Source organism: Sinocyclocheilus rhinocerous, unplaced genomic scaffold (assembly GCF_001515625.1).
Source record: "Sinocyclocheilus rhinocerous isolate Xijiao unplaced genomic scaffold, SAMN03320098_v1.1 scaffold50, whole genome shotgun sequence".
NCBI classification, from domain to species: Eukaryota; Metazoa; Chordata; class Actinopteri; order Cypriniformes; family Cyprinidae; genus Sinocyclocheilus; species Sinocyclocheilus rhinocerous.
In genome coordinates this window covers 2,217,276-2,243,645 of record NW_015641057.1, presented here as the reverse complement: position 1 = coordinate 2,243,645, position 26,370 = coordinate 2,217,276, and the positions used below count along the sequence as shown (strand labels likewise).

Sequence of the window (26,370 nt, the reverse complement as noted above, 5' to 3'; positions counted from 1 at the left end):
ATTACAATGACACGCCACTAGACGGCGCAGTTTTCCCTCTTTGCTATCTCATAATATCTGAATAGCGTCCAAAATGGACAAAAATCCATTCTAAATATTGCTTTTATTTCACGGCAGATTATTAGGATTAAAAATGCATATTTCTAGGCTTAAAGGAAAGCAATTCCCACAATTTTAAATATGTTCTCAGGCTTTAAGAGCTTACTACAGAATTACTTATCTGTCAAAAAATTATATAATTCCAGTTGATCAAATACATTAATCTTAATGATTATGGGTACCCATACTATATCTCACCCGCTGATAAATCTCAAAAGGACCAAAATACATCTATACTGATCATGTCCTTAAAGTCTGTGGTGCTGCATAGGCCTTATGCGAGTGAATCTAGTGAATCCTCTGATAAAGTTCAAATCTGTCTATATTTAATAAGACACAGAGGCACAATTTACCCCGACAGGTGTTCAGATATCTTTCTCCAAAATATTTTTTTTTCACTGCAGCTTCCTGTCTACAGATGTTATGCAGAACAATGCATATCTTTCTCTCTCCCTCTGACCAATGGTGAAAGGAGGCTGGATGAATGTTTTGGTCTGTGCAGTTCTGCTGATTCAGAGTTTAAACCAATCAAATATTATAAAAAAAGGTGCTGGTTGTATAAAATATGTTGTTATTATATGTAGTCGATAATAGCAACAACAACAAAAAATAATGATAATGTAATAAACATGCAATATTTTTTATACACCATACTTTTATACTGTTTAAATTTTATTTAAATGGATGTTATCGTTGTCCTTGTCTTATAGAAAACAAACAAAAATGCAGCTATTGTGTAGTGTTTATAATTATATACAATTATATATATATTATTATATTTAATTTCTTTATAATGACAACAATGTATTTATAAGTATTAAAGATACAGAAACTGCATAGTAGTTTATAAGGTTTGCACTGTATAAGTCTATTTAAGAATGATGCAGATCACACCTGTAAAACATTTTTAAATTGATTGTTGCTATTGTGTGATTTAAAATGTGATTCTTTAAAGATACAAAAACTGTGTAAATATACTGCATGGTAACATTCCTATTATTTGTCAATAATCATTATTATTATTTTGGCATTTTGTAGTTTCTATAAATATAGTGGTGTAAACCACTGATGCCACCTGGTGTGAATAAATCTTTATTTGCGTACAGATGACATATTTGTAGACCTCTTAAGAATGTATGTTAAATTATGACCATGTGACTGACAGCTGCACGTGTGTTTGTGTGTTATCTTTACTGCCGCCCTGTGGTGAGTTTCATGAACTGCAGCTCTGCGCGCACGCCTTCAATAGCAGGAGGGGAGGGACGAGCGGAAAACACAGTACAGTACAACCGCATATACAGGCTTATGTATAAAGGACACAAAACAATACAAACTTTTTTTTTTTTTTTTTTACTTAATGACAAATGACAAATAAACACTCAAAAAACCCATAAAACTACTGTAAAAAAGCAAGCTGGAGGGCTGAAAGACAGCGGATCTGAAATGTTGCTAACAGAGACACTGGGAAGGAATGTGATGCAAGAGCCCGTTTCAGCACTACAGCGGCGGACAGCGACACTCAGCTAAACGCCTGCTGCTGCACGCAGCCAACACACACACACAGGCTCCATCTGTAATCCAATCAGCTCCCAGTAAACCAGTCAGCAACCTCTTCATACAATGAAATTAAGCTCGATCCAAACAACAGTACAGTCTTTTGGTATCACAGACTAACTACACAACATACTCAGACAGCTCTATCACATACAACAGCACCAGTCAAACTACAATGACGCTTAAAGTTTAATCAATTTCAGATGTAGGCTGGTCTATTTTAAAATACAACAGTACAGTATTCAAAAACAACAGACAAACCGCACTCAGAAAAAAATGGTACAAATGAATATAAGTGAATATAATGAGAAAATATGAAACAAAATGTGACATACTATAAGGTTTATAGGGTTTGAGGTGCAATGAAACAGACCAGGTGATGTAGTAGCCTATATAACTACTGTGAATATCATGATTACTGCCAGTCAAATGTTTGGACATACATTCCTTATTATTGGTATTTTCTAAACTTTTGAACAATAAATTTCCTTATGTATCCACTCAAACAAACAAGCAAACAAACACAAATGTTTTGTAAAAACAATACATAGACCATTTGTCTATACAAAACTAATTGCAAGCTTTTAAGTAAAAGTCTTTAGAAAATAACGATTGTAAGATTGTAAGAAACTAATTGATTCAAGTGTATCCAAACTGTTGACTAGCAGCATATATTAAAGAATACAAAATACAATGCAACATAACTGAGTGGCTATAGAAAACAGATCTACGTTATTACCTTTAGAAGTGGAATAATAAAATGTGTGTATGATTAGACTATTTTTAAATAAAAGAAACACAAAAATAAAACACTGTTTGGATGAGAAATGTGTGTGTTTGTGTGTTCTTCAATGTTTTCTTACCTTGATTTGCAGACACAGGTATGGATCAGACACATGAGCAGGAGGAGAAGATACCACAGCATCAGCATCAGCAGCAGCAGCAACATGAACATGAAAAAGAAACAAAAAAACAGATTTCATTAGAGTGATGCAACAGCAGATGTGTGCAGGACCCTCATACTTACCAAACTCTTCAGTCTGCGACCTTTATCAGGTCTCAAGACACTTCAGCAAGAACAGAAATACATGATCATTTGTTTGTTAGTCAGAGATCGCAGTGAAAGAAGAAAAGAAAAGAAAGAACGTGCAAAGAAATACCTCTGATGAACAGTAGCTTAACAATTCAAACCTCCTTCATATTGCTCTTTCTCTCTTTCTCTCTCACAGTCAAACACACACACACACACACACACACAGGTTTGTTTTTGTGAAAAGTGGGGACATCCCATAGGCGTAATGGTTTTTCTACTGTACAGACCGTATATTCTATTGCCCTTCACCAACCCTACCCCTAAACCTACCCCTCACAGGAAACTTTGTACTATTTCAGATTTTCAATACACTCCATTCTGTGTGATTTATAAGCGTTTTGAAAAGTGGGGACATGGGGTAATGTCCTGAAAAGTCACCTTCTCCTTGTAATACCTATGTCATACCCTTGTCATTATACAAATTTATGTCCTCATTTGTCACAAAAACGCGCACACACACACAAATCTCATCCTTCATAACTGCAGATGACATTGCAGAAAGAAATTATTGTAATGGCAAAGGTGCTCAAAGTGTTCAGAAATGATCTCCAGTGATTTATTTTGTAAAACGTAATCAGACATGAAGATGTGAACAATGTAAGCAGATTTTCTTATTGCGCAAACCTTCAAAATATTTACATTATGTGCTAATAAAAATGAAACAAACAAAATAATCCTTATATATATATATATATATATATATATATAATTTTCAAAAGCACTATTTACAAACTCTTAATGTTTTAAGTATGCATTCTATTATGTGGAAATATTAACGTGGAAATAAAATATTATTGTAGAATAATTATTCAAAGAACCATAAAGAAAATACACTAATTACTAAGAACAGAATTCCAACTCTCACTGACACAATCATGCTCTATATAAAAACACACACTTGTCCCTTCCCCCAACACATTAAACCTGAATCTCTGGCCACTACATGCCTCCATCTATAACAGGGGTGTCAAAGGCCTTCAGCAGCACCTCACATCATCACATCCAGCTCTGAACCTTTCACTGCCCCCCTGTGGACTCAAGAATAATGGTACAGCCCTACCCATGAGTCAGCCTGTTGCCGTGGCAACACCATCCCACCAAGGGATGGAAAATGGGCCAGAAGAGGAAGGGGGAAAAGCACCATGAGAGGAGCATTTATAAACATATATAAACACAGAGCAAAGCATATTTATCCTCCACAAAAACAACATTGGAAATGACCATCATCTCTCATTTAGGCACAAACCTAAGCTCTCATATATCATACCAAACAAAGCTAGAAATACAATCAGTGTGACCAAGGCCAAAATATAAGGGCTTGTGGTGAAAAATATGCATGTTTTTGGGGTGTTTTTTTTTTCTTGCACACTGACTGACCAGCTGTGCATAACCCATAAATATATCAGACAAAGACTGCAGGGAGGTGCAGGCGGAGAGGGGGAGGGGAGAAATAAAAGACAGAAAGAGAGAAAAAGACACGAAGGAAAGACAGCTTCCCTTGTATAGGGATGATTCACTTGCGAAAAGTACACAAATTATACATTAAGACATAAGATTACATTTACTTTTTTAAAAATGTTAAATAGTTTTATCTGAAATCAACAGAAAAAAAAGTCAAACATCAAAAGATATGACCCACATTCAGATATAACAGAACAAAAACAACTAGTTAAAATGGCTTTGCGGCCACATGGCTTTAGTTTACTGTCTGTAGACACAGGTCACTGTATATGTGTGTGTGTGTCCTACTGTCTCACTTGCCTTGATAAACCCTGTTTAATCCCTTCAGAGGATCAGTGTGCTGCAGGATGAGGACACACACATGCACACGCTGCAAAAACACACAAACTCACACAGAGTGATGCACATGGACGCCCCAAACCAGCATGATTTTGTATGATCTGTGTGCCATGTATACAAGAGCACGTGTGCTTCAAATAACAGCATTCCTCTGCGAAATCAACAATCATCCTGTATTAATCTGTTCTGAGAGCCACACCTGTTCACAAAGCTCACGAGAGACAGATTTCTTAAGGAGAGATGCACTGCTGCATCAAAGTGAAAAGCAGAATAGGACAGAAAATAAAAGAATTCATTTAAAGATGCTCAAGAGACAAGAAACATAAACTGTTTTTCTAGCAAAAAAAGACATTAAATGCTTCCCTTTTGCTATAACCACCGCAAAAAATAAAGACATTTTAAGATTTTAAACACCTGACTTTGATAGCTATATGCTATACTTTAGGAATAACATTTTCTAGATAAAGCCAAGTAAACATACACGACTCAAAGAAAGTATTACAGTGAAAAACACTGTACAACCAGTCAGGTAAAGCGAAACATAGAACACAAAGGCGGTCTTGACCGTTTTACATATGAAACAGTGTCCTTGACCTTTCATATTGGCTTTTACACATCGGCGATGTGCCAATTAAGAATGCTTTGAAGCAAAAAGCCCATTTCAGTGATTTGTGAGGAAACAGCTCCCAAAGCTCAAGAGCATGTGGATTTATGATGTACATTAAAGAAAAGGCACTAATAAGTCCAGGAACTGAAGATTAGAGAAATGAAGGCCAGATGTGGGACACCCAAAGGCAAAGAGGGTAACGGTTCACACAGTCACAACCGAAGAAATGCAGATGTGCCGCCACACACAAACAACAGAAAAAGTGTCTGAGCATGATTGACTTTGCATATAATTACAGTAGACACTAAAGACATTTAAGACTCATTTTCATTTAAGAAAAATAACAGGAAAATGTCACTAAAATGGTTATTTCAAATAGCAACTTCCATAGTAGCAGTTTGCATAGGCAAGCAGCACATCTGACTACCACATGTCTCTTCTTTAATGTGCTGCAGAGAATAGAGGCTCCACAACTGATAATGAGTCTATTAAAGAGAAGCCAGGGTACACTGGAAAATAAACCAAAATATACAAGCTATAAAGTTGAAGTCAACCTGAAATGACTCTCAAGAAGCAAATTTACTTCCATAATATGACGCATTTCAGAGTAAAACAGGACATTCAAGTGAAGCTACAGCTAATTTATTATGTGCATGTCTGTTTACTGTTTTGATGACAAGAGCAGAGAAAAACATGGGCATTTCTAAGTCTCAAAGTGTGTTTCTGCATTTGTGATAGTTATATGGTAAACAAATTCAGCTTTTTTACATGTATAATAAAATTGAATCTTTTATATAAGCTCTTACAAGGCTGTCACAATGGCATGTATATGGTTAATTTGTCATGATCTTCATATTCTAAACTATGTGTCTGCATTGCCTGTAGTCACAGGACTGTGCAGCTTTATAGATGTTCTGTCTCAAAATGTCTACTCGTATCGCACTGCAGTGGTTTTATATAGAGATGCAGAGTGCTGTATGATCGGGGCAATAATATGTGTGAAGCAGAAAATGGGTCAGTGAGTGAAAAAAAATAGTATGCAGTGTCCCTGTTCTTTCTGCAACTTCGCCTCAATCTCTCTCTCTCCTCTGCTTTACTGCCCTTTGGACCATAAGAATCTCCAGCATGAAACAAAATCTGATATATTTGAGAATGCAAAATATCAGAGCTGGCATTCAGTTGCATGGCAAGTTATTCATCCTCTGATGAAAACAAAGATTCAGTTTGGATTTTGCTGCATTAGCCTCGACTCGCCTCTCAGCACACACCCCCTCCCCCACGACCCTGCAGTCTGTGAGATCAGAGCGCATTTCCTGTTTTCTCCTCCTGACAACAGCTGACACATTCTAAAGGAGTGATTGTGTTTATATGCCACTGAATTTTTCTATGAACATACAGTTGCTACAGAAGCATTTAGACACTAAAGTTCCACAAAAATGTGTGAATGTCAATAGACTAAATGACAAATATCATTATTTAAAAAATAAAATAGCACAAGCACACTTTAAATCAATAGATTTACTGTTAAAAACAACTTTGTGTTTGTGAAGCATTAGTGGATCATGTTCACATTTAACATGATTCTCTATACCTGTGGTTCCTCTGCTAGCACACCTGTGTGAACTTGAGGAAAACCAACTTCATACATCCACTAAACATCACAAAAACAGCAGTTGATGCTAGTGTCAAACACACTAAGCAAACATAATGAAGAAAAGCAACTTTAGCTAAAGATTCTGTATAAATACTTGGGGAAACTGTAAGCAATACTGTAGGGGTCACAAAAAGAAATCTCACCTCTGCACTAACATCTTCTGTATTCCTGTTTTGCTTTGGCACAGTTCTTGTGCCACTCAAGTCAAAGTTTAAAACACTTTGACTAGAGGGCTGCAAAAACTTCAGATCACTCTTTCTGGAGTCAGTGGTTCTGCAAACCTCATAATTGTACACGTGCTGTAAAGTTCCTGTGCCCCCTACGTCTGCGTAAAGAGGCGGATAATACGGAATAACTGGAAGATTCGCTCCAGATTTGTAAAACATCCGCTCGCGTCTCCATCTGTAGCATTTGACTGACAGTATGGCGATGATAGACACGATAAAGAGAAACGAAACTACAGCCAAGGCCAAGACCAGATAGAAAGTCAGGTTGTCGTTGTAGTCCTTGTCGTGCGTAAAGTCAGTGAACTCCGAGAGCACTTCAGGGAAGCTGTCCGCCACCGCCACGTTAACATTGACTGTAGCTGATCGAGAGGGCTGCCCGTTGTCCTCCACTACAACAGTGAGTCTTTGTTTCACAGCATCTTTATCTGTCACTTGGCGCACAGTTCTTATTTCTCCATTCTGTAAGCCCACTTCAAACAGCGCCCTGTCTGTGGCTTTCTGCAGTTTATATGAGAGCCAGGCATTCTGTCCAGAGTCCACATCAACAGCCACCACTTTAGTCACCAGATAACCCACATCTGCAGAACGAGGCACTATTTCAGCCACCACAGAAGCGCCTGACTGGACCGGATACAGAACCTGAGGCGCGTTGTCATTCTGGTCCTGAATCGTTATTTTCACGCTCACGTTGCTGCTGAGAGGAGGAGAGCCTGCGTCCTGCGCTTTCACTGTGATTGTAAAAGATTTTAATTGTTCATAATCAAACGATTTTGTTGCATAAACAGTCCCACTTTCAGAATTGATAGAAACTAATGACGAAATTGGTGTGCCGTTCAAATCATTATCTGAAATGAAGTACGACACGCGTGCGTTCGCCCCCAAATCTGCGTCGTGCGCTTTAACACTGAACAAAGACAGAGATGGCGAATTATTCTCCATCACATACGCATTATATGAATCCTGCTCAAACTGCGGAGCGTGATCATTTACATCAGTGATCTTTACGTTCAAAATCTTTTTGCTAAACAATGAAGGACTGCCGCTATCTTTGGCTGTGATGGTAATATTATACTCAGGTATGTCTTCTCTGTCTAGCTCGGAGTCCGTGAAGATACTGTAATAATTAGTCAAAGATGATTCGATTTTAAATGGAAGGTCCCTATCAATAAAACAGGTAATCTTTCCATTTTCTTCAGAATCGCTGTCTTGTATATTTATCATGGCCACAACGGTTCCAAGAGGTGCATTTTCAGGTATATTGTTAGAAAAAGACATAAGCGTCATTTTTGGTGCGTTATCATTTACGTCTGTAACTTCCACAATTACCTCAGAGGAATCTGATAAACCCCCTTGATCTTTAGCTTGGATTTTAAACTCATGAATAGCAGACTCCTCAAAATCAAGCTCACCAATCAATCTTATTTCACCGCTGGATGGATCGACAGAAAACAGGTCTCGGATTTTGGGTGTGGTGTGCTCGAAATAATATCCAATTTGTGCATTTGCGGCGATATCAGCATCGGTTGCATTAACAGTAACCAACAACGACCCCTTTGCAATGTTTTCAGGGATATATATTCTGTATGTGTCCTTTTGGAAAATCGGAGCATTGTCATTGTTATCTAAAATAATAATATTGATTTTTACCGTGCCAGAGCGTTTGGGGTTGCCTCCATCTGTAGCAGTTACAGTCAAATATAAATGATCTTGTTTCTCTCTGTCTAAATGTGTTTGCAAAACAAGCTCTACGTTTTTACTGCTGCCAGATCGACTTTGTGTCTTTAATGTAAAATGATCAGTAGGATGAACTGAATAACTCTGAATACTGTTAATGCCGACATCTGGATCAACTGCGCTATCCACAGTAAAACGTGCTCCGGTGGAAGCAGACTCGCTTATTTCCAATGTAACATTACCTCTTGGAAACGCAGGACTGTTGTCATTAACATCCAGTATTTCTATGGTGATGCGATAGAGCTCGATGGGATTTTCTAAGATGACTTCAAAGCTCAGACTGCACGTGGATACAGCACCAGCGCACAAAAGCTCCCTGTCGATTCTCTCCTTAATAATGATGTGCCCTTTCTCCCGGTCCAGCGCAACATATTCACGGCCACCTGCTGTAAAGATCCGCGCTTTCCCCGTTGTCAGCCTTTTAAGCTCAAGACCCAAGTCTTTAACTATGTCTCCGACGAAAGAACCAGGTGTCATCTCCTCTGGTACGGAGTAACGGACCTGTCCGTACGCGCCACAGAGAAAGTGTACAAAGAAAAGAAGAGCACACGGCGGCCATGCAGAATGACAATCCTTCTTTCTCATGTTGATGATGGCGCTTCGATTAATCTCTCAACAAAAATATATAAATATCTACTCGACAGCGCAGAAAAGATTAAAAAAACCTATATTAAAGTGAATATTAAAAATGAACCAGAGCAAGAATACGGTCTGTCAAAAGCATCGTCCAGTTTTTGCGGTACGCACGGCTTTGTACTAAATGCACAGCCCTTTCATACGACAGTGGCACGGAAGGCGTGTATGATGCATAAAAACAGACAGATCTACCTTACCAACCAACAGCGACGCTTAGGGTTCAATCCAAGAACTGAAAAAAACCTATATTAGAATGAATATTAAAAATGAACCAGAGCAAGAATACGGTCTGTCAAAAGCATCGTCCAGTTTTTGCGGTACGCACGGCTTTGTACTAAATGCACAGCCCTTTCATACGACAGTGGCACGTAAGGCGTGTATGATGCATAAAAACAGACAGATCTACCTTATCAACCAACAGCGACGCTTAGGGTTCAATCCAAGAACTGCAAAATTCTTGTCACAGGTGCTTTATTAGAGCTGTCTATGAAAACGGCAGTACTGGAGCAGGGTGCAAGCCGCAACATCAACTTTTACACACATCATTGTGAATTAAAAGCACACCATTTCTTTTCAAAACAGGTGAAATAACTATAATCACTTTAAAACAGGCAAAAGTATTTTGTGGAAAGTTAAAGGAAAATGTACAAAACTCCACACACTCCTATACGCAATGTTTTAATTATGTTTATATTTTTTACACATTAATAAATAAGAGAATATTTCCAAATGCAGCACTGATAAAACTAAATTAAGCAATTCAATTAAACACAATCTCATGCCACACACCTCACCTGATTTTCTGTATCTCTGGATATCTGTTTACGCTCCTGAATGTTAGTGAGTGTCTGCGTTCCACCGGCGTCCAAACTAATGATGCTCTGACTACAAGGTCGGACAAATTTCAGATCACTCTTTCTTGAGTCAGTAGTCCCGCACATGTCATGCGCTTTAACAGATAAAACAGAGACTCCGGGTGAATTATTTTCCATCACATATGCTGTGTATGACTGACGCTGAAACACAGGGGCGTTGTCATTGACATCAGAGATTTTCAGAGTCAGTGTTTTATTAATAGAGAAAGAGGGTGAGCCCTCATCAATAGCTGTTATTGTGATATTATATTCCGACATTTTTTCACGGTCTAAAATCTGATCAGTAACTAAAGTGTAGAAATTTGAGGAGGAAGATTTAATGCCAAATGGCAAATCTGAATTAACTAAGCATTTAAATTGGCCGTTTTTACCGGAGTCTATATCTTTAATGTTCAGCATCGCTATCACTGTGCCTGGAGTGGAGTCCTCTGGGATGGGACTGGAAAATGAGATAATGCTGATAACAGGTGCATTGTCATTAACATCAGTCAATTCAATAAGCACTTTACTATTATCTGTTAGGCCTCCCTTATCTATGGCCTCAAGATTCAGTTCATATTGCTTCGATCTTTCATAGTCCAACAAGCCATTTACGCAAATTTCCCCAGTGTTCTGATCAATTCTAAAAAGGTCTAAGTCTTTCCCAGAGCTTTGTGAAAATGAATATGTTACCTCACCATTCGCTCCTTTGTCTTTGTCTGTAGCACGTACTGTTAGCACTCCTTTACCTATCGCTGCATTTTCTGCTAAAGAAACTCTGTATACTGACTGACTGAACACGGGTGTGTTGTCGTTGACATCAATTACTGTGACATCTATCTTAATTGTACCAGATTTTTGAGGGCTCCCTCCATCAAACGCCGTCAATGTCAGTTTAAGTTCCTCTTCTCTCTCCCTGTCTAACGGCGATTGCAAAACCATTTCAACGTATTTTGTACCATCATTGCGCGATTGTTCTTTCAATGAAAAATAATCAGTTGGCATTAGAGTGTACCTTTGAAGCGTATTTAATCCAACATCAGGATCATGCGCACTGTCTAATGAAAAGCGAGCACCGGGAACGGCAAACTCGCTAATTTGAAAGTTGATCTCTTTTCTATTAAAAACAGGAGCATGATCATTTATATCTAATATTTCTACATCAATTCTATGGAGCTCCATGGGGTTTTCTAGAATGATTTGAAAATGTAAGGAGCAGGGAGACACTTGGGCGCACAGCTCCTCTCTATCTATCCTCTCTTTCACTAGCAGAGTCCCTTTATCCACATTCAGACCGATGTAATCACGACTGTCCTCCGTAAAGATTCGCGCTCGACCAGATTTCAGCCTCTTTACATCCAAACCGAGATCCTGAACGATATTTCCCACCAGCGAGCCCTTTGTCATCTCCTCTGGAATAGAATAACGGACCTGCCCGCGCGCAACGGTCATGACAAAGACGCACAGCACGAGAGGCTGCATTAGCCATGATGAAATCCGCGTCGAAGATGCGCCTCTTTGGGCGTAAAAACAAGGAAGAACCGACATAATCCAAATCTTCTTTCACAAAAAGACTTAGAAAGGATGTAAAATATCAGTGATGTTAAAAGAAGAGTCAATCGATGGTTCAACCATCTAATGTTAGAGAGAGACCGTGTGAAATGAAAGAGATATTCTGCAGACTGTATGATGTCAGAAAGTGGAGGAGGATCTATGAAAAGCTGTTTAAAAAAGCTCTACATACTGACCAACAGCGGCACTTAGAGTATAAAAGAAATATTACGTTGAAAAATTGTTTGATACAGAGCAAATCGTAATAAAAATGGAAAGAAATAACAATAATAATGATGATAATGATAATAATAATAATAATAAATAATTTTTAACACAAATGTTAGATTGGATTACTTGTTTACTTAACGACTTAAAAGTTAAGGTATGGCGTGATTCATTGGGACGCACCCGTTTGTAAACACATACACACTAAAATATTAAGGAAATCAGAACAAGCAATTGACAATTAAAATGAAAGGCAGAAAAAAATATTTATAACGATTCACTCGAGCTCACCTGATCAAAAGAATGCTCATCATTCAGTTTTGCTCTTTGCGCATGCGTGAGTGTCTGTGTTCCACTGCTGTCCAGACTAATGACGCTTTCACTGCAAGGTCTGCCGTATTTCAGATCACTCTTTCTGGAGTCAGTGGTTCTGCAAACCTCATAATTGTACACGTGCTGTAACGTTCCTGTGCCCAGAGTCTTTGTCATGCGCTTTAACAGATAAAACAGAGACTCCGGGTGAATTATTTTCCATCACATATGCTGTGTATGACTGACGCTGAAACACAGGGGCGTTGTCATTGACATCAGAGATTTTCAGAGTCAGTGTTTTATTAGTAGAGAAAGAAGGCGAGCCCTCATCAATAGCTGTTATTGTGATATTATATTCTGAGACCTTCTCCCTATCCAAAAGCTCATCAGTGACTAAACTGTAAAAATTTGGGCTTGATGACTTTATTTTAAACGGTAAATTCTGAGCAATGTAGCACCTGACTATTCCGTTTTTCCCCGAATCTAAATCTTTGACATTCAGCATTGCTATTACAGTCTCTGGTGCTGAACTCTCCGCCACTGGGTTTGAAAATGAAATTACGCTTATTATAGGAGCATTGTCGTTTATATCAGTAATTTCAATATGTACTTTGCTAGTGTCACTTAATCCTCCTTTGTCTGTTGCTTCTACGTATAATTCATATTTTTTTGATTTCTCGAAATCCAACTGACCATTAACTATAATATCTCCAGAACTGGAATCTATTTGGAAAAGGTTAGATAACCGTTCACTGCTCTGTGAAAAAGAATAGGTAACATCTCCATTAGATCCCACGTCTTTATCAGTTGCACTCACCCTTAACACAGAGGATCCTTTAGGAAAATTCTCTGGAATAGATGCTTTATAGATTGACTGACTGAAAACAGGAGCGTTGTCATTTGCATCTAAAACAATAACGTTTATCTTGATAGTGCCCGTTTTTTGAGGGTTTCCGCCATCGAAGGCAGTTAAAATCATTTTATGTTCTTCTCCAGTTTCTCTGTCAAGGGTTTTTTGCAAAATCATTTCTACGTATTTTGTATCGTCGAGATGAGCAGGTATTTTAACTGTGAAATGATCAGATGGGGTTAATTTATATGTCTGAATAGAATTTAGACCTACATCAGGATCATTAGCGCTATCGATTGAATATCGAGCCCCAGAAAAAGCAGATTCGCTTATCTGAAAAGTAATCTCTTTTTTCATGAAAACAGGAGCATGATCATTAATATCTAATATTTCCACATCAATTCTATGGAGCTCCATGGGGTTTTCTAGAATGATCTGAAAATGTAAGGAGCAGGGAGACACTTGGGCGCACAGCTCCTCTCTATCTATCCTCTCTTTCACTAGCAGAGTCCCTTTATCCACATTCAGACCGATGTACTCACGACTGTCCTCCGTAAAGATCCGCGCTCGACCAGATTTCAGCCTCTTAACATCCAAACCGAGATCCTGAACAATATTTCCCACCAGCGAGCCCTTTGTCATCTCCTCTGGAATAGAATAACGGCCCTGCCCGCGCGCAACGGTCATGACAAAGACGCACAGCACGAGAGGCTGCATTAGCCATGATGAAATCCGCGTCGAAGATGCGCCTCTTTGGGCGTAAAAACAAGGAAGAACCGACATAATCCAAATGTTCTATTCACTGAAGAAAAAAAGATGAACAAATGATTCAGAAAGGTTGAAAATATAAAAGTTCATCCGAAAATACAAGGCAGCGAATGTCTCGATGCTGTAAAGAAGAGATCGTCTGAATGAAAGAAAGATTCTGCAGAATGTGATGTCAGAAAGTAGAGGAGGATCTAAAAATTAGTGCTTAAAACCCGAACATACTGACCAACAGCGGCACTTAGTGCATCAGAGAAACATTACAATGAATAAATAAATAAACACTGATAAGGAGCAATACAGATAATGACATGAATTGCGACTAGTATATACGTACTTTGCGTTAAGGCAGAATTTTGCTCAAATATTAATTAATGATGCTTTGAAACGAACACTTAAAATATGATGAAAGGAAAATAGTCAGTAGCAAAGCAGAAAATATAATATAGCCCTTAAGTTAATCAGGTACGATTCATTGTGTGCACAAATTAGCAAAATTTAAAAGATAAAAAAACTAATATCTGAGTGCAACTGGCAAAATGAAAATGAAAACACGACTGTGTATGTATTATTTATTTTTATATATAAAACATAGAAAGGTTATGGTTTTGATTTGAAGTGTGAAAAATGTATGGTCACTAATCCTAGGCATCTCCTACTATCGGTAAATTTCAACTACAGCAATTTCCAATACAAATCTAAATAATAATAATAATAAATACATAAATGAAGTACAGTGCACAACCATAAAAGCGATGAAGCCAGAAAGATAATATTATATATAAATGGACATTAGAAAGTCATAGTCATGATCATTCACTCGAGCTCACCTGATCAAAAGAATCTTCATTATTCAGTTTTGCTCTTTGCGCATGCGTGAGTGTTTGTGTTCCGCTGCTGTCCAGACTAATGATGCTCTCACTGCAAGGTCTGCCGTATTTCAGATCACTCTTTCTGGAGTCAGTGGTTCTGCAAACCTCATAATTGTACACGTGCTGTAAAGTTCCTGTGCCCCCTACGTCTGCGTAAAGAGGCGGGTAATACGGAATAACTGGAAGATTCGCCCCAGATTTGTAAAACATCCGCTCGCGTCTCCATCTGTAGCATTTAACTGACAGTATGGCGATGATAGACACGATAAAGAGAAACGAAACTACAGCCAAGGCCAAGACCAGATAGAAAGTCAGGTTGTCGTTGTAGTCCTTGTCGTGCGTAAAGTCAGTGAACTCCGAGAGCACTTCAGGGAAGCTGTCCGCCACCGCCACGTTAACATTGACTGTAGCTGATCGAGAGGGCTGCCCGTTGTCCTCCACTACAACAGTGAGTCTTTGTTTCACAGCATCTTTATCTGTCACTTGGCGCACAGTTCTTATTTCTCCATTCTGTAAGCCCACTTCAAACAGCGCCCTGTCTGTGGCTTTCTGCAGTTTATATGAGAGCCAGGCATTCTGTCCAGAGTCCACATCAACAGCCACCACTTTAGTCACCAGATAACCCACATCTGCAGAACGAGGCACTATTTCAGCCACCACAGAAGCGCCTGACTGGACCGGATACAGAACCTGAGGCGCGTTGTCATTCTGGTCCTGAATCATTATTTTCACGCTCACGTTGCTGCTGAGAGGAGGATTTCCTCCGTCCTGCGCCTTTACGCGAATACTAAATTATTTTGTTTGCTCATAATCAAACGAACGAACAGCAAGAATCTCTCCGCTCTCTGCATTCACTGAAATAAACGTCGAGGCAGAAACGCCATTCACAAGAATATCCTCTAGAAAATATGAAATACGCGCGTTATTGCCAGAGTCTTTGTCATGCGCTTTAACAGATAAAACAGAGACTCCGGGTGAATTATTTTCCATCACATATGCGGTGTATGACTGACGCTGAAACACAGGGGCGTTGTCATTGACATCAGAGATTTTCAGAGTCAGTGTTTTATTAGTAGAGAAAGAAGGCGAGCCCTCATCAATAGCTGTTATTGTGATATTATATTCAGACATTTTTTCACGGTCTAAAATTTGATCAGTGATTAAACTGTAGAAATTTGAGGATGATTGTCTTATTCGGAACGGTAAACTAGGATTAATTAAACATCTCACCTGTCCATTTTTCCCCGAATCTAAATCTTTGACATTCAGCATCGCTATCACAGTCTCGGGAGCTGAATTTTCTGGCAAAGGGTTTGAGAAAGATATTACATTAATTACAGGGGCATTGTCATTAACATCTGTAATTTCCACCATAACTTTAGCAGTATCTGTTAAACCACCAATGTCTGTCGCCACCATATTTAATTCATATTTCTTGTTTTTTTCAAAGTCTAGAAGGCCAGTGAGTAATATATCACCGTAAGAAGGATCGACATTAAAAATATTTGAGATGCCTTTGCTACTTTGGGAAAATGAATAGGAAACTTGTTTATTTGTTCCTTGGTCTGCGTCAGTTGCACTAACCTTTAAGACTAATGATCCCATTGACGCATTTTCAGCTACAAGTGCTGTATATACAGACTGACTAAAAACAGGTGCGTTGTCATTTGCATCCAAGACAATAATGTTAATTTTCAAGGTTCCAGATTTCTGGGGGGATCCACCGTCAAACGCGGTTAAAATCAGATTATACTCCTCCTGTTTTTCTCTGTCTAATGGAGTCTGTAAGACCATTTCGACATATTTAGTACCGTCAGTGTGAGACAAGGTTTTGAGCACAAAATGATCGGTTGGATTTAATTTATACGTCTGAAGCGAATTTAAACCCTCGTCAACATCATCAGCGCTATCGATTGAGTATCTGGCTCCAGGTAACGCTAATTCACTAATTTGAAGATGTATCTCTTTGTTTATGAAAACTGGAGCATGATCATTTATATCTAATATTTCTACATCAATTCTATGGAGCTCCATGGGGTTTTCTAGAATGATTTGAAAATGTAAGGAGCAGGGAGACACTTGGGCGCACAGCTCCTCTCTATCTATCCTCTCTTTCACTAGCAGAGTCCCTTTATCCACATTCAGACCGATGTACTCACGACTGTCCTCCGTAAAGATCCGCGCTCGACCAGATTTCAGCCTCTTAACATCCAAACCGAGATCCTGAACGATATTTCCCACCAGCGAGCCCTTTGTCATCTCCTCTGGAATAGAATAACGGACCTGCCCGCGCGCAACGGTCATGACAAAGACGCACAGCACGAGAGGCTGCATTAGCCATGATGAAATCCGCGTCGAAGATGCGCCTCTTTGGGCGTAAAAACAACAAAGAACCGACATAATCCAAATCCTCTGTCCCACTACAGAAGAAAAGTCGAACAAGCAAAAGATTCAGAAAGGTTGAAAAATATCAAACTTCATCCGAAAACACAGGGAATGTCTCGATGCTTCAGTGTTAAACAGAGATCGTCTGAACGAAAGAGAGATTCTGCAGAATGTGATGTCAGAAAGTGGAGGAGGATCTAAAAACCAATGTTTAAATCCCAAACACACTGACCAACAGCGGCACTTAGTGCATCAGAGAAATATTACACAGAAAAAAAAAAAAAAAAATTTTTTTGTTAAAGAGAAATAATAAAATAATAAAAAAACCTTCATTAACTGCAACCGAAGTATATATTTTGCGTTAACGGGTTTCCCCCTAAAATACCAATAACAACATGATATTAACCGAAGACCTAAATATGACAAAAGGAAACAGTCGGAGGCAAAGCAGAAAATATAAAATAGCCCTTTAGCAATGAAGGTACGATTCGTTGTGACTCAGTCATGCGCGCGCACATAAGCACACACACACAAATGATTTTGTGTAAAATATAAAAAATAGTAAGTTTAATATGAAAATTGTAAAAAATTTATAGTCACAAAAATACTATCGGTACAGTAAATTTGTAACTTTTTGCCAGTTTGCACAAAAAAAAAAAAATTAAAAAAAAAAAAAAAAAACCACTGAAAACGTCAAAAAGAAAAACCATTAAACGGAAAAGACAGTCATATTCCTTCCCATTCACTCGAGCTCACCTGATCAAAATAATCCTCATTATTCAGTTTTCCTCTTTGCGCATGCATGAGTGTTTGTGTTCCGCTGCTGTCCAGACTAATGATGCTTTCACTGCAAGGTCTGCCGCATTTCAGATCACTCTTTCTGGAGTCAGTGGTTCTGCAAACCTCATAATTGTACACGTGCTGTAAAGTTCCTGTGCCCCCTACGTCTGCGTAAAGAGGCGGATAATACGGAATAACTGGAAGATTCGCTCCAGATTTGTAAAACATCCGCTCGCGTCTCCATCTGTAGCATTTGACTGACAGTATGGCGATGATAGACACGATAAAGAGAAAAGAAACAACAGCCATACGCGCGTTATTGCCAGAGTCTTTGTCATGCGCTTTAACAGATAAGACAGAGACTCCGGGTGAATTGTTTTCCATCACATATGCTGTGTATGACTGACGCTGAAACACAGGGGCGTTGTCATTGACATCAGAGATTTTCAGAGTCAGTGTTTTATTAGTAGAGAAAGAGGGTGAGCCCTCATCAATAGCTGTTATTGTGATATTATATTCGGATATTTTTTCACGGTCTAATAATTGATCGGTTGTCACACTATAGAAATTTGAGGTGGATGACTGTATTTTGAATGGCAAATTTGGAGCAATAGAACATTTAACCTGTCCGTTTCTCCCTGAATCTAAATCTTTGACATTCAGCATCGCTATCACAGTCTCTGGCGCTGCGTCCTCGGGTATTGGGTTAGAAAATGAAATTACGCTTATCATGGGTGCATTGTCATTAACGTCAATTAATTCGATAATAACTTTACTGGAATCTGTTAAGCCACCTTTATCTGTTGCTTCAACATGCAATTGAAAATGTTTTGACTTCTCGAAATCCAGGTCACCGTTAACAATAATGTCACCACTTTGTGAATCTATATTGAACAGTTCTAAAGCCTTTCCTGATGTTGGTGAGAAGGAATACGCCATTTCAGCATTCGTGCCTTTGTCTTTATCAGTTGCAGTCACGCTCACAACATCAGTGCCCTTTGCTGAATTCTCTAATAAGGAAACTCTATACACGGGGAGACTAAACACAGGAGCATTGTCATTTGCGTCGATTACAAGAACACTTATTTTAATAGTGCCTGATTTCTGAGGACTGCCGCCATCAAATGCCGTCAATATTAATTTATGCTCCTCTTGAGTTTCTCTATCTAGTGTTTTTTGTAGAATCATTTCAACATATTTCAATCCATCATTACCCATCTGTTCTTTCAGAGAAAAATTATCAGTCGGATTGAGTGTGTATTTCTGAAGGGTATTTAAACCCACATCAGAATCTTGCGCATTATCTAAAGAAAATTTGGCTCCAGGAACAGCCAGCTCACTTATTTGAAAGCTTATTTCCTTTCTAACAAAAACTGGAGCATGATCATTGATATCTAATATTTCCACATCGATTCTATGGAGCTCAATTGGATTTTCTAGAATGATCTGAAAATGTAAGGAGCAGGGAGATACTTGGGCGCACAGCTCCTCTCTATCTATCCTCTCTTTCACTACCAGAGTCCCTTTATCCACATTCAGACCGATGTACTCACGACTGTCCTCCGTAAAGATCCGCGCTCGACCAGATTTCAGCCTCTTTACATCCAAACCGAGATCCTGAACGATATTTCCCACCAGCGAGCCCTTTGTCATCTCCTCTGGAACAGAATAACGGACCTGCCCGCGCGCAACGGTCATGACAAAGACGCACAGCACCAGAGACTGCATTAGCCATGATGAAATCCGCGTCGAAGATGAGCTTCTTTGGGAGTAAAAACAACAAAGAACCGACATAATCCAAGTCTTCTATTCCACTTCAGAAGAAAAGACCAAGAACAAAATATAAAGAGAGATTGAAAAATATCAAAGTTCATCCGAGAACACAAGGCAGCGAATGTCTCGATGTATCAGTGTTAAACAGAGATCGTCTGAATGAAAGAAAGATTCTGCAGAATGTGATGTCAGAAAGTAGAGGAGGACCTAAAAACGAATGTTTAAAGCCCGAACATACTGACCAACAGCGGCACTTAGTGCATCAGAGAAATATTACACTAAAAATGCTGTTAAAGAGCAATACAGAAAATGTCATGAATTGCGACCAAAGTCGTATATACTTTACATTAACGAGGACTTTTGCTGAAATATTAATAAGATTATGTTCTGAACCGAACATCTAAGAATAAAAGGAAAGCCCTAGTTATACAGGCACGATTCAATGAGACTCTCATACGCAGAATAAAAATCTCTTAGTGCAATTACGAAAATAAAAGAATACTGTGTCTGCATTCAATTTCCTATGAAACATTTAAAAGTTAAGGTTTTGAAATTAACAAGTGTGAAAAATAGTCTCGAAAATGCTATCGGTACAGTACATTTCAACTACAGCTTCTTAATTTAAAAATTATAAATCTAAAAAAAAATAAAACAAAAATGCAGTGCACAGTATAAAGCCAGAACGGGAATAAATAAATGAACACCAAAAAGTCATATTCCTAACCATTCACATCAGCTCACCTGATCATAAGAATCCTCATTATTCAGCTTTGCTCTTTGCGCATGCGTGAGTGTCTGTGTTCCACTGCTGTCCAGACTAATGATGCTTTCACTGCAAGGTCTGCCGTATTTCAGATCACTCTTTCTGGAGTCAGTGGTTCTGCAAACCTCATAATTGTACACCTGCTGTAAAGTTCCTGTGCCCCCTACGTCTGCGTAAAGAGGCGGGTAATACGGAATAACTGGAAGATTCGCTCCAGATTTGTAAAACATCCGCTCGCGTCTCCATCTGTAGCATTTGACTGACAGAATGGCAATGATAGACACGATAAAGAGAAACGAAACTACAGCCAAGGCCAAGACCAGATAGAAAGTCAGGTTGTCGTTGTAGTCCTTGTCGTGCGTAAAGTCAGTGAACTCCGAGAGCACTTCAGGGAAGCTGTCCGCCACCGCCACGTTAACATTGACTGTAGCTGATCGAGAGGGCTGCCCGTTGTCCTCCACTACAACAGTGAGTCTTTGTTTCACAGCATCTTTATCTGTCACTTGGCGCACAGTTCTTATTTCTCCATTCTGTAAGCCCACTTCAAACAGCGCCCTGTCTGTGGCTTTCTGCAGTTTATATGAGAGCCAGGCATTCTGTCCAGAGTCCACATCAACAGCCACCACTTTAGTCACCAGATAACCCACATCTGCAGAACGAGGCACTATTTCAGCCACCACAGAAGCGCCTGACTGGACCGGATACAGAACCTGAGGCGCGTTGTCATTCTGGTCCTGAATCATTATTTTCACGCTCACGTTGCTGCTGAGAGGAGGATTTCCTCCGTCCTGCGCCTTTACGCGAATACTAAATTATTTTGTTTGCTCATAATCAAACGAACGAACAGCAAGAATCTCTCCGCTCTCTGCATTCACTGAAATAAACGTCGAGGCAGAGACGCCATTCACGAGAATATCTTCTAGAAAATATGAAATACGCGCGTTATTGCCAGAGTCTTTGTCATGCGCTTTAACAGATAAAACAGAGACTCCGGGTGAATTATTTTCCATCACATATGCTGTGTATGACTGACGCTGAAACACAGGGGCGTTGTCATTGACATCAGATATTTTCAGAGTCAGTGTTTTATTAGTAGAGAAAGAAGGCGAGCCCTCATCAATAGCTGCTATTGTGATATTATATTCAGACATTTTTTCACGGTCTAAAATTTGATCAGTGATCAAACTGTAGAAATTCTGCTCAGATGACTTCAATTTGAACGGCAAATCTGTAGCAATAGAACATTTAACCTGCCCGTTTTTCCCTGAATCCAAATCTTTGACATTCAGCATCGCTATAACAGTTTCTGGCGCGGCATCTTCGGGTATTGGGTTAGAAAATGAAATCACGCTTATTACAGGGGGGTTGTCATTTACATCTATAATGTCGATTTCCACTTTACTAGAATCAGTTAAGCCACCTTTGTCCGTAGCATCTATGTTTAACTCAAACTGCTTTGCCCTCTCGTAATCTAAATCCCCTTTTACGGTAATTTCACCTGTTTTTGTGTCAATATGGAATAAATCAAGTGCTTTTCCTGAACTGCGTGAAAAGGAATATGCAATCTCACCGTTTGCGCCTTGGTCATTATCAGTGGAGCTTACCTTGATTACTACAGCACCATTTGGTGAATTCTCTAATAAAGAAACACGGTAAACAGGCAGACTGAAAACAGGAGCATTATCGTTTGCGTCTATGACCATAACACTTATCCTAACGGTGCCAGTTTTCTGAGGACTGCCGCCATCGAAGGCTGTAAGGGTTAATTTGTGCTCCTCCTGAGTCTCCCTGTCTAAAGGCACTTGAAGAACCATTTCGACGTATTTCGAGCCATCGTTTCGTGATAGGACCTTTAAATCAAAATTATCTGTTGGATTTAACATATATGACTTAAGCGCGTTAGTGCCAGTGTCCGGATCCTGGGCGCTGTCTAATGAAAATCGAGCCCCGGGAAGTGCCAATTCACTTATTTGAAAATCAATTTCCTTTCTAGCGAAAACAGGAGCATGATCATTGATATCTAATATTTCTACATCGATTCTATGCAGCTCCATGGGGTTTTCTAGAATGATCTGAAAATGTAAGGAGCAGGGAGACACTTGGGCGCACAGCTCCTCTCTATCTATCCTCTCTTTCACTACCAGAGTCCCTTTATCCACATTCAGACCGATGTACTCACGACTGTCCTCCGTAAAGATCCGCGCTCGACCAGATTTCAGCCTCTTTACATCCAAACCGAGATCCTGAACGATATTTCCCACCAGCGAGCCCTTTGTCATCTCCTCTGGAATAGAATAACGGACCTGCCCGCGCGCAACGGTCATGACAAAGACGCACAGCACAAGAGGCTGCATTAGCCATGATGAAATCCGCGTCGAAGATGCGCCTCTTTGGGCGTAAAAACAACAAAGAACCGACATAGTCCAAGTCTTCTATTCCAGAAGAAAAGATTAAAAACTGATGATTCAGAAAATGTGAAAAAAAAAATCCAAGTTAATCCGAAAATACAAGGTAGCGAATGTCTGGGTGCTTTAGTGTAAAGAGGAGATCGTCTGAATGAAAGAGATTCTGCAGAATGTGATGTCAGAAAGTAGAGGAGGATCTAAAAATGAGTGTTAAAAGCCCGAACATACTGACCAACAGCGGCACTTAGTGCATCAGAGAAATATTACACTAAAAAAATACTTTTAAAGAGACAATGAACTGCGACCAAAGTAGTATTTATTTTGCGTTAAGGCAGAATATTGCTGAACTATAAATAAAATTGTGTTTTGAAAAGAACACCTAGAATATGAGGAAAAGAAAATGGTCAAAAGCAAAGCAGAAACTACAATGTAGCCTTTCAGCGATACAGGTACGATTAATTGCGATTCACTCATGCATACACTAAAAAAACTGTAACTTGACTGAGTGCAAATGAAAAAAAAAAATATAACAAAAAAGTCCGTGTCTGTATCTAATTATGTGTATCTATATGTATCTATAAAACATTGAAAGGTTATAGTTTTGATATAAAGTATAAAAAAATGTAGTCTAAAAAATGTTATCTGTAAAGTATATTATAACTACTATTAACTATTACAACAACTGATATTTCTTTCATTATAAATCTAAAAAATAGAATAAGTACAGTATACAACCATAAAACAGATGCAGCCAGTAATAATAAATGGACACCAAAAAGTCACATTCAGGCTCATTCACTCGAGCTCACCTGATCAAAATAATCTTCATTATTCAGTTTTGCTCTTTGCGCATGCGTGAGTGTTTGTGTTCCACTGCTGTCCAGACTAATGGTGCTTTCACTGCAGGGTCTGCCGTATTTCAGATCACTCTTTCTGGAGTCAGTGGTTCTGCAAACCTCATAATTGTACACGTGCTGTAAAGTTCCTGTGCCCCCTACGTCTGCGTAAAGAGGCGGATAATACGGAATAACTGGAAGATTCGCTCCAGATTTGTAAAACATCCGCTCGCGTCTCCATCTGTAGCATTTGACTGACAGTATGGCGATGATAGACACGATAAAGAGAAACGAAACTACAGCCAAGGCCAAGACCAGATAGAAAGTCAGATTGTCGTTGTAGTCCTTGTCGTGCGTAAAGTCAGTGAACTCCGAGAGCACTTCAGGGAAACTGTCCGCCACCGCCACGTTAACATTGACTGTAGCTGATCGAGAGGGCTGCCCGTTGTCCTCCACTACAACAGTGAGTCTTTGTTTCACAGCATCTTTATCTGTCACTTGGCGCACAGTTCTTATTTCTCCATTCTGTAAGCCCACTTCAAACAGCGCCCTGTCTGTGGCTTTCTGCAGTTTATATGAGAGCCAGGCATTCTGTCCAGAGTCCACATCAACAGCCACCACTTTAGTCACCAGATAACCCACATCTGCCGAACGAGGCACTATTTCAGCCACCACAGAAGCGCCTGACTGGACCGGATACAGAACCTGAGGCGCGTTGTCATTCTGGTCCTGAATCATTATTTTCACGCTCACGTTGCTGCTGAGAGGAGGATTTCCTCCGTCCTGCGCCTTTACGCGAATACTAAATTATTTTGTTTGCTCATAATCAAACGAACGAACAGCAAGAATCTCTCCGCTCTCTGCATTCACTGAAATAAACGTCGAGGCAGAGACGCCATTCACGAGAATATCTTCTAGAAAATATGAAATACGCGCGTTATTGCCAGAGTCTTTGTCATGCGCTTTAACAGATAAAACAGAGACTCCGGGTGAATTATTTTCCATCACATATGCGGTGTATGACTGACGCTGAAACACAGGGGCGTTGTCATTGACATCAGAGAGTTTCAGAATCAATGTTTTATTAGTAGAGAAAGAAGGCGAGCCCTCATCAATAGCTGTTATCGTGATGTTATACTCAGACATTTTTTCACGGTCTAAAAGCTGATCAGTAATCAGACTGTAAAAATTTGAGGATGATTGTCTGATTTGAAATGGTAAACTAGGATTAATTAAACATCTGACCTGTCCATTTTTTCCCGAATCTAAATCTTTGACATTCAGCATCGCTATCACAGTCTCAGGAGCTGAATTTTCTGGCAAAGGGTTTGAGAAAGATATTACATTAATTACAGGGGCATTGTCATTAACATCTGTAATTTCCACCATCACTTTAGCAGTATCTGTTAAACCACCAATGTCTGTCGCCACCACATTCAGCTCGTATTTCTTTGATTTTTCAAAGTCGAGAGGGCCAATAACTGTAATATCACCATTTGTTAGATCAATATTGAATGTATCTAAGATACTGTCACTGCTTTCCGAGAATGAATAGGAAACTTCTTTATTTGTTCCTTGATCTGCGTCAGTTGCACTAACCTTTACGACTAATGACCCCATTGACGCATTTTCAGCTACAAGTGCTGTATATACAGACTGACTAAAAACAGGTGCGTTGTCATTTGCATCCAAGAGAATAATGTTAATTTTTAAGGTTCCAGTTTTCTGGGGGGATCCACCGTCAAACGCGGTTAAAATCAAATTATACTCCTCCTGTTTTTCTCTGTCTAATGGAGTCTGTAAGACCATTTCGACATATTTAGTACCGTCAGTGTGAGACAAGGTTTTGAGCACAAAATGGTCGTTCGGATTTAATTTATACGTCTGAAGTGAATTTAAACCTACATCTGGATCTTTAGCGCTATCGATTGAATATCTGGCTCCAGGTATCGCTAATTCGCTAATTTGGAAGGTTATTTCTTTTTTTAAGAAAACAGGAGCATGATCATTGATATCCAATATTTCTACATCGATTCTATGCAGCTCCATGGGGTTTTCTAGAATAATCTGAAAATGTAAGGAGCAGGGAGACACTTGGGCGCACAGCTCCTCTCTATCTATCCTCTCTTTCACTAGCAGAGTCCCTTTATCCACATTCAGACCGATGTACTCACGACTGTCCTCCGTAAAGATCCGCGCTCGACCAGATTTCAGCCTCTTAACATCCAAACCGAGATCCTGAACGATATTTCCCACCAGCGAGCCCTTTGTCATCTCCTCTGGAATAGAATAACGGACCTGCCCGCGCGCAACGGTCATGACAAAGACGCACAGCACCAGAGACTGCATTAGCCATGATGAAATCCGCGTCGAAGATGCGCCTCTTTGGGCGTAAAAACAAAGCACCCACATAATCCAAATTTTCTGTTCCACTACAGAAGAGAAGTTGAAGAACGGAAGGTTCCCAAAATTTGAAAAACATCAATCTTCATCCGAAAACGTATGGAAGCGAATCTCTAGATGCTTTAATGTAAAGAGGAGACCGTCTGAATGAAAGAGATTCTGCAGAATGTGATGTCAGAAAGTGGAGGC

The 26,370-nt window shown here is 39.4% G+C and overlaps 5 protein-coding genes across 5 annotated transcripts; all 5 read right to left on the bottom strand.

Annotated features, from left to right (window-relative positions):
* Positions 1-4,499: 4,499 nt before the first annotated feature.
* LOC107754548 (protocadherin beta-15-like) lies at positions 4,500-11,710 on the bottom strand. The gene is made up of 8 exons (XM_016571023.1): positions 11,496-11,710; positions 11,274-11,375; positions 10,651-10,718; positions 10,420-10,566; positions 10,199-10,353; positions 6,951-9,269; positions 6,745-6,804; positions 4,500-4,577 (listed from the first exon to the last, which is right to left on the bottom strand). The coding sequence occupies exons 1-8, from the start codon at positions 11,708-11,710 to the stop codon at positions 4,500-4,502; spliced, it is 3,144 nt and encodes a 1,047-aa protein (XP_016426509.1).
* A 766-nt stretch (positions 11,711-12,476) lies between these two features.
* Positions 12,477-14,186, bottom strand: LOC107754547 (protocadherin gamma-B7-like). Its single transcript, XM_016571022.1, has one exon. The coding sequence runs from the start codon at positions 13,980-13,982 to the stop codon at positions 12,477-12,479; it is 1,506 nt and encodes a 501-aa protein (XP_016426508.1). The 5' UTR covers positions 13,983-14,186.
* Positions 13,995-19,795, bottom strand: LOC107754546 (protocadherin gamma-A2-like). The gene is made up of 5 exons (XM_016571021.1): positions 18,264-19,795; positions 17,120-17,256; positions 16,067-16,137; positions 15,081-15,604; positions 13,995-14,001 (listed from the first exon to the last, which is right to left on the bottom strand). The coding sequence occupies exons 1-5, from the start codon at positions 19,793-19,795 to the stop codon at positions 13,995-13,997; spliced, it is 2,271 nt and encodes a 756-aa protein (XP_016426507.1).
* A 711-nt stretch (positions 19,796-20,506) lies between these two features.
* On the bottom strand, positions 20,507-21,671 carry LOC107754545 (protocadherin gamma-A4-like). The gene has a single exon (XM_016571020.1). The coding sequence runs from the start codon at positions 21,278-21,280 to the stop codon at positions 20,507-20,509; it is 774 nt and encodes a 257-aa protein (XP_016426506.1). The 5' UTR covers positions 21,281-21,671.
* A 2,033-nt stretch (positions 21,672-23,704) lies between these two features.
* On the bottom strand, positions 23,705-26,078 carry LOC107754498 (protocadherin gamma-A4-like). Its single transcript, XM_016570975.1, has one exon. The coding sequence runs from the start codon at positions 24,514-24,516 to the stop codon at positions 23,734-23,736; it is 783 nt and encodes a 260-aa protein (XP_016426461.1). The 5' UTR covers positions 24,517-26,078; the 3' UTR covers positions 23,705-23,733.
* Positions 26,079-26,370: the final 292 nt, after the last annotated feature.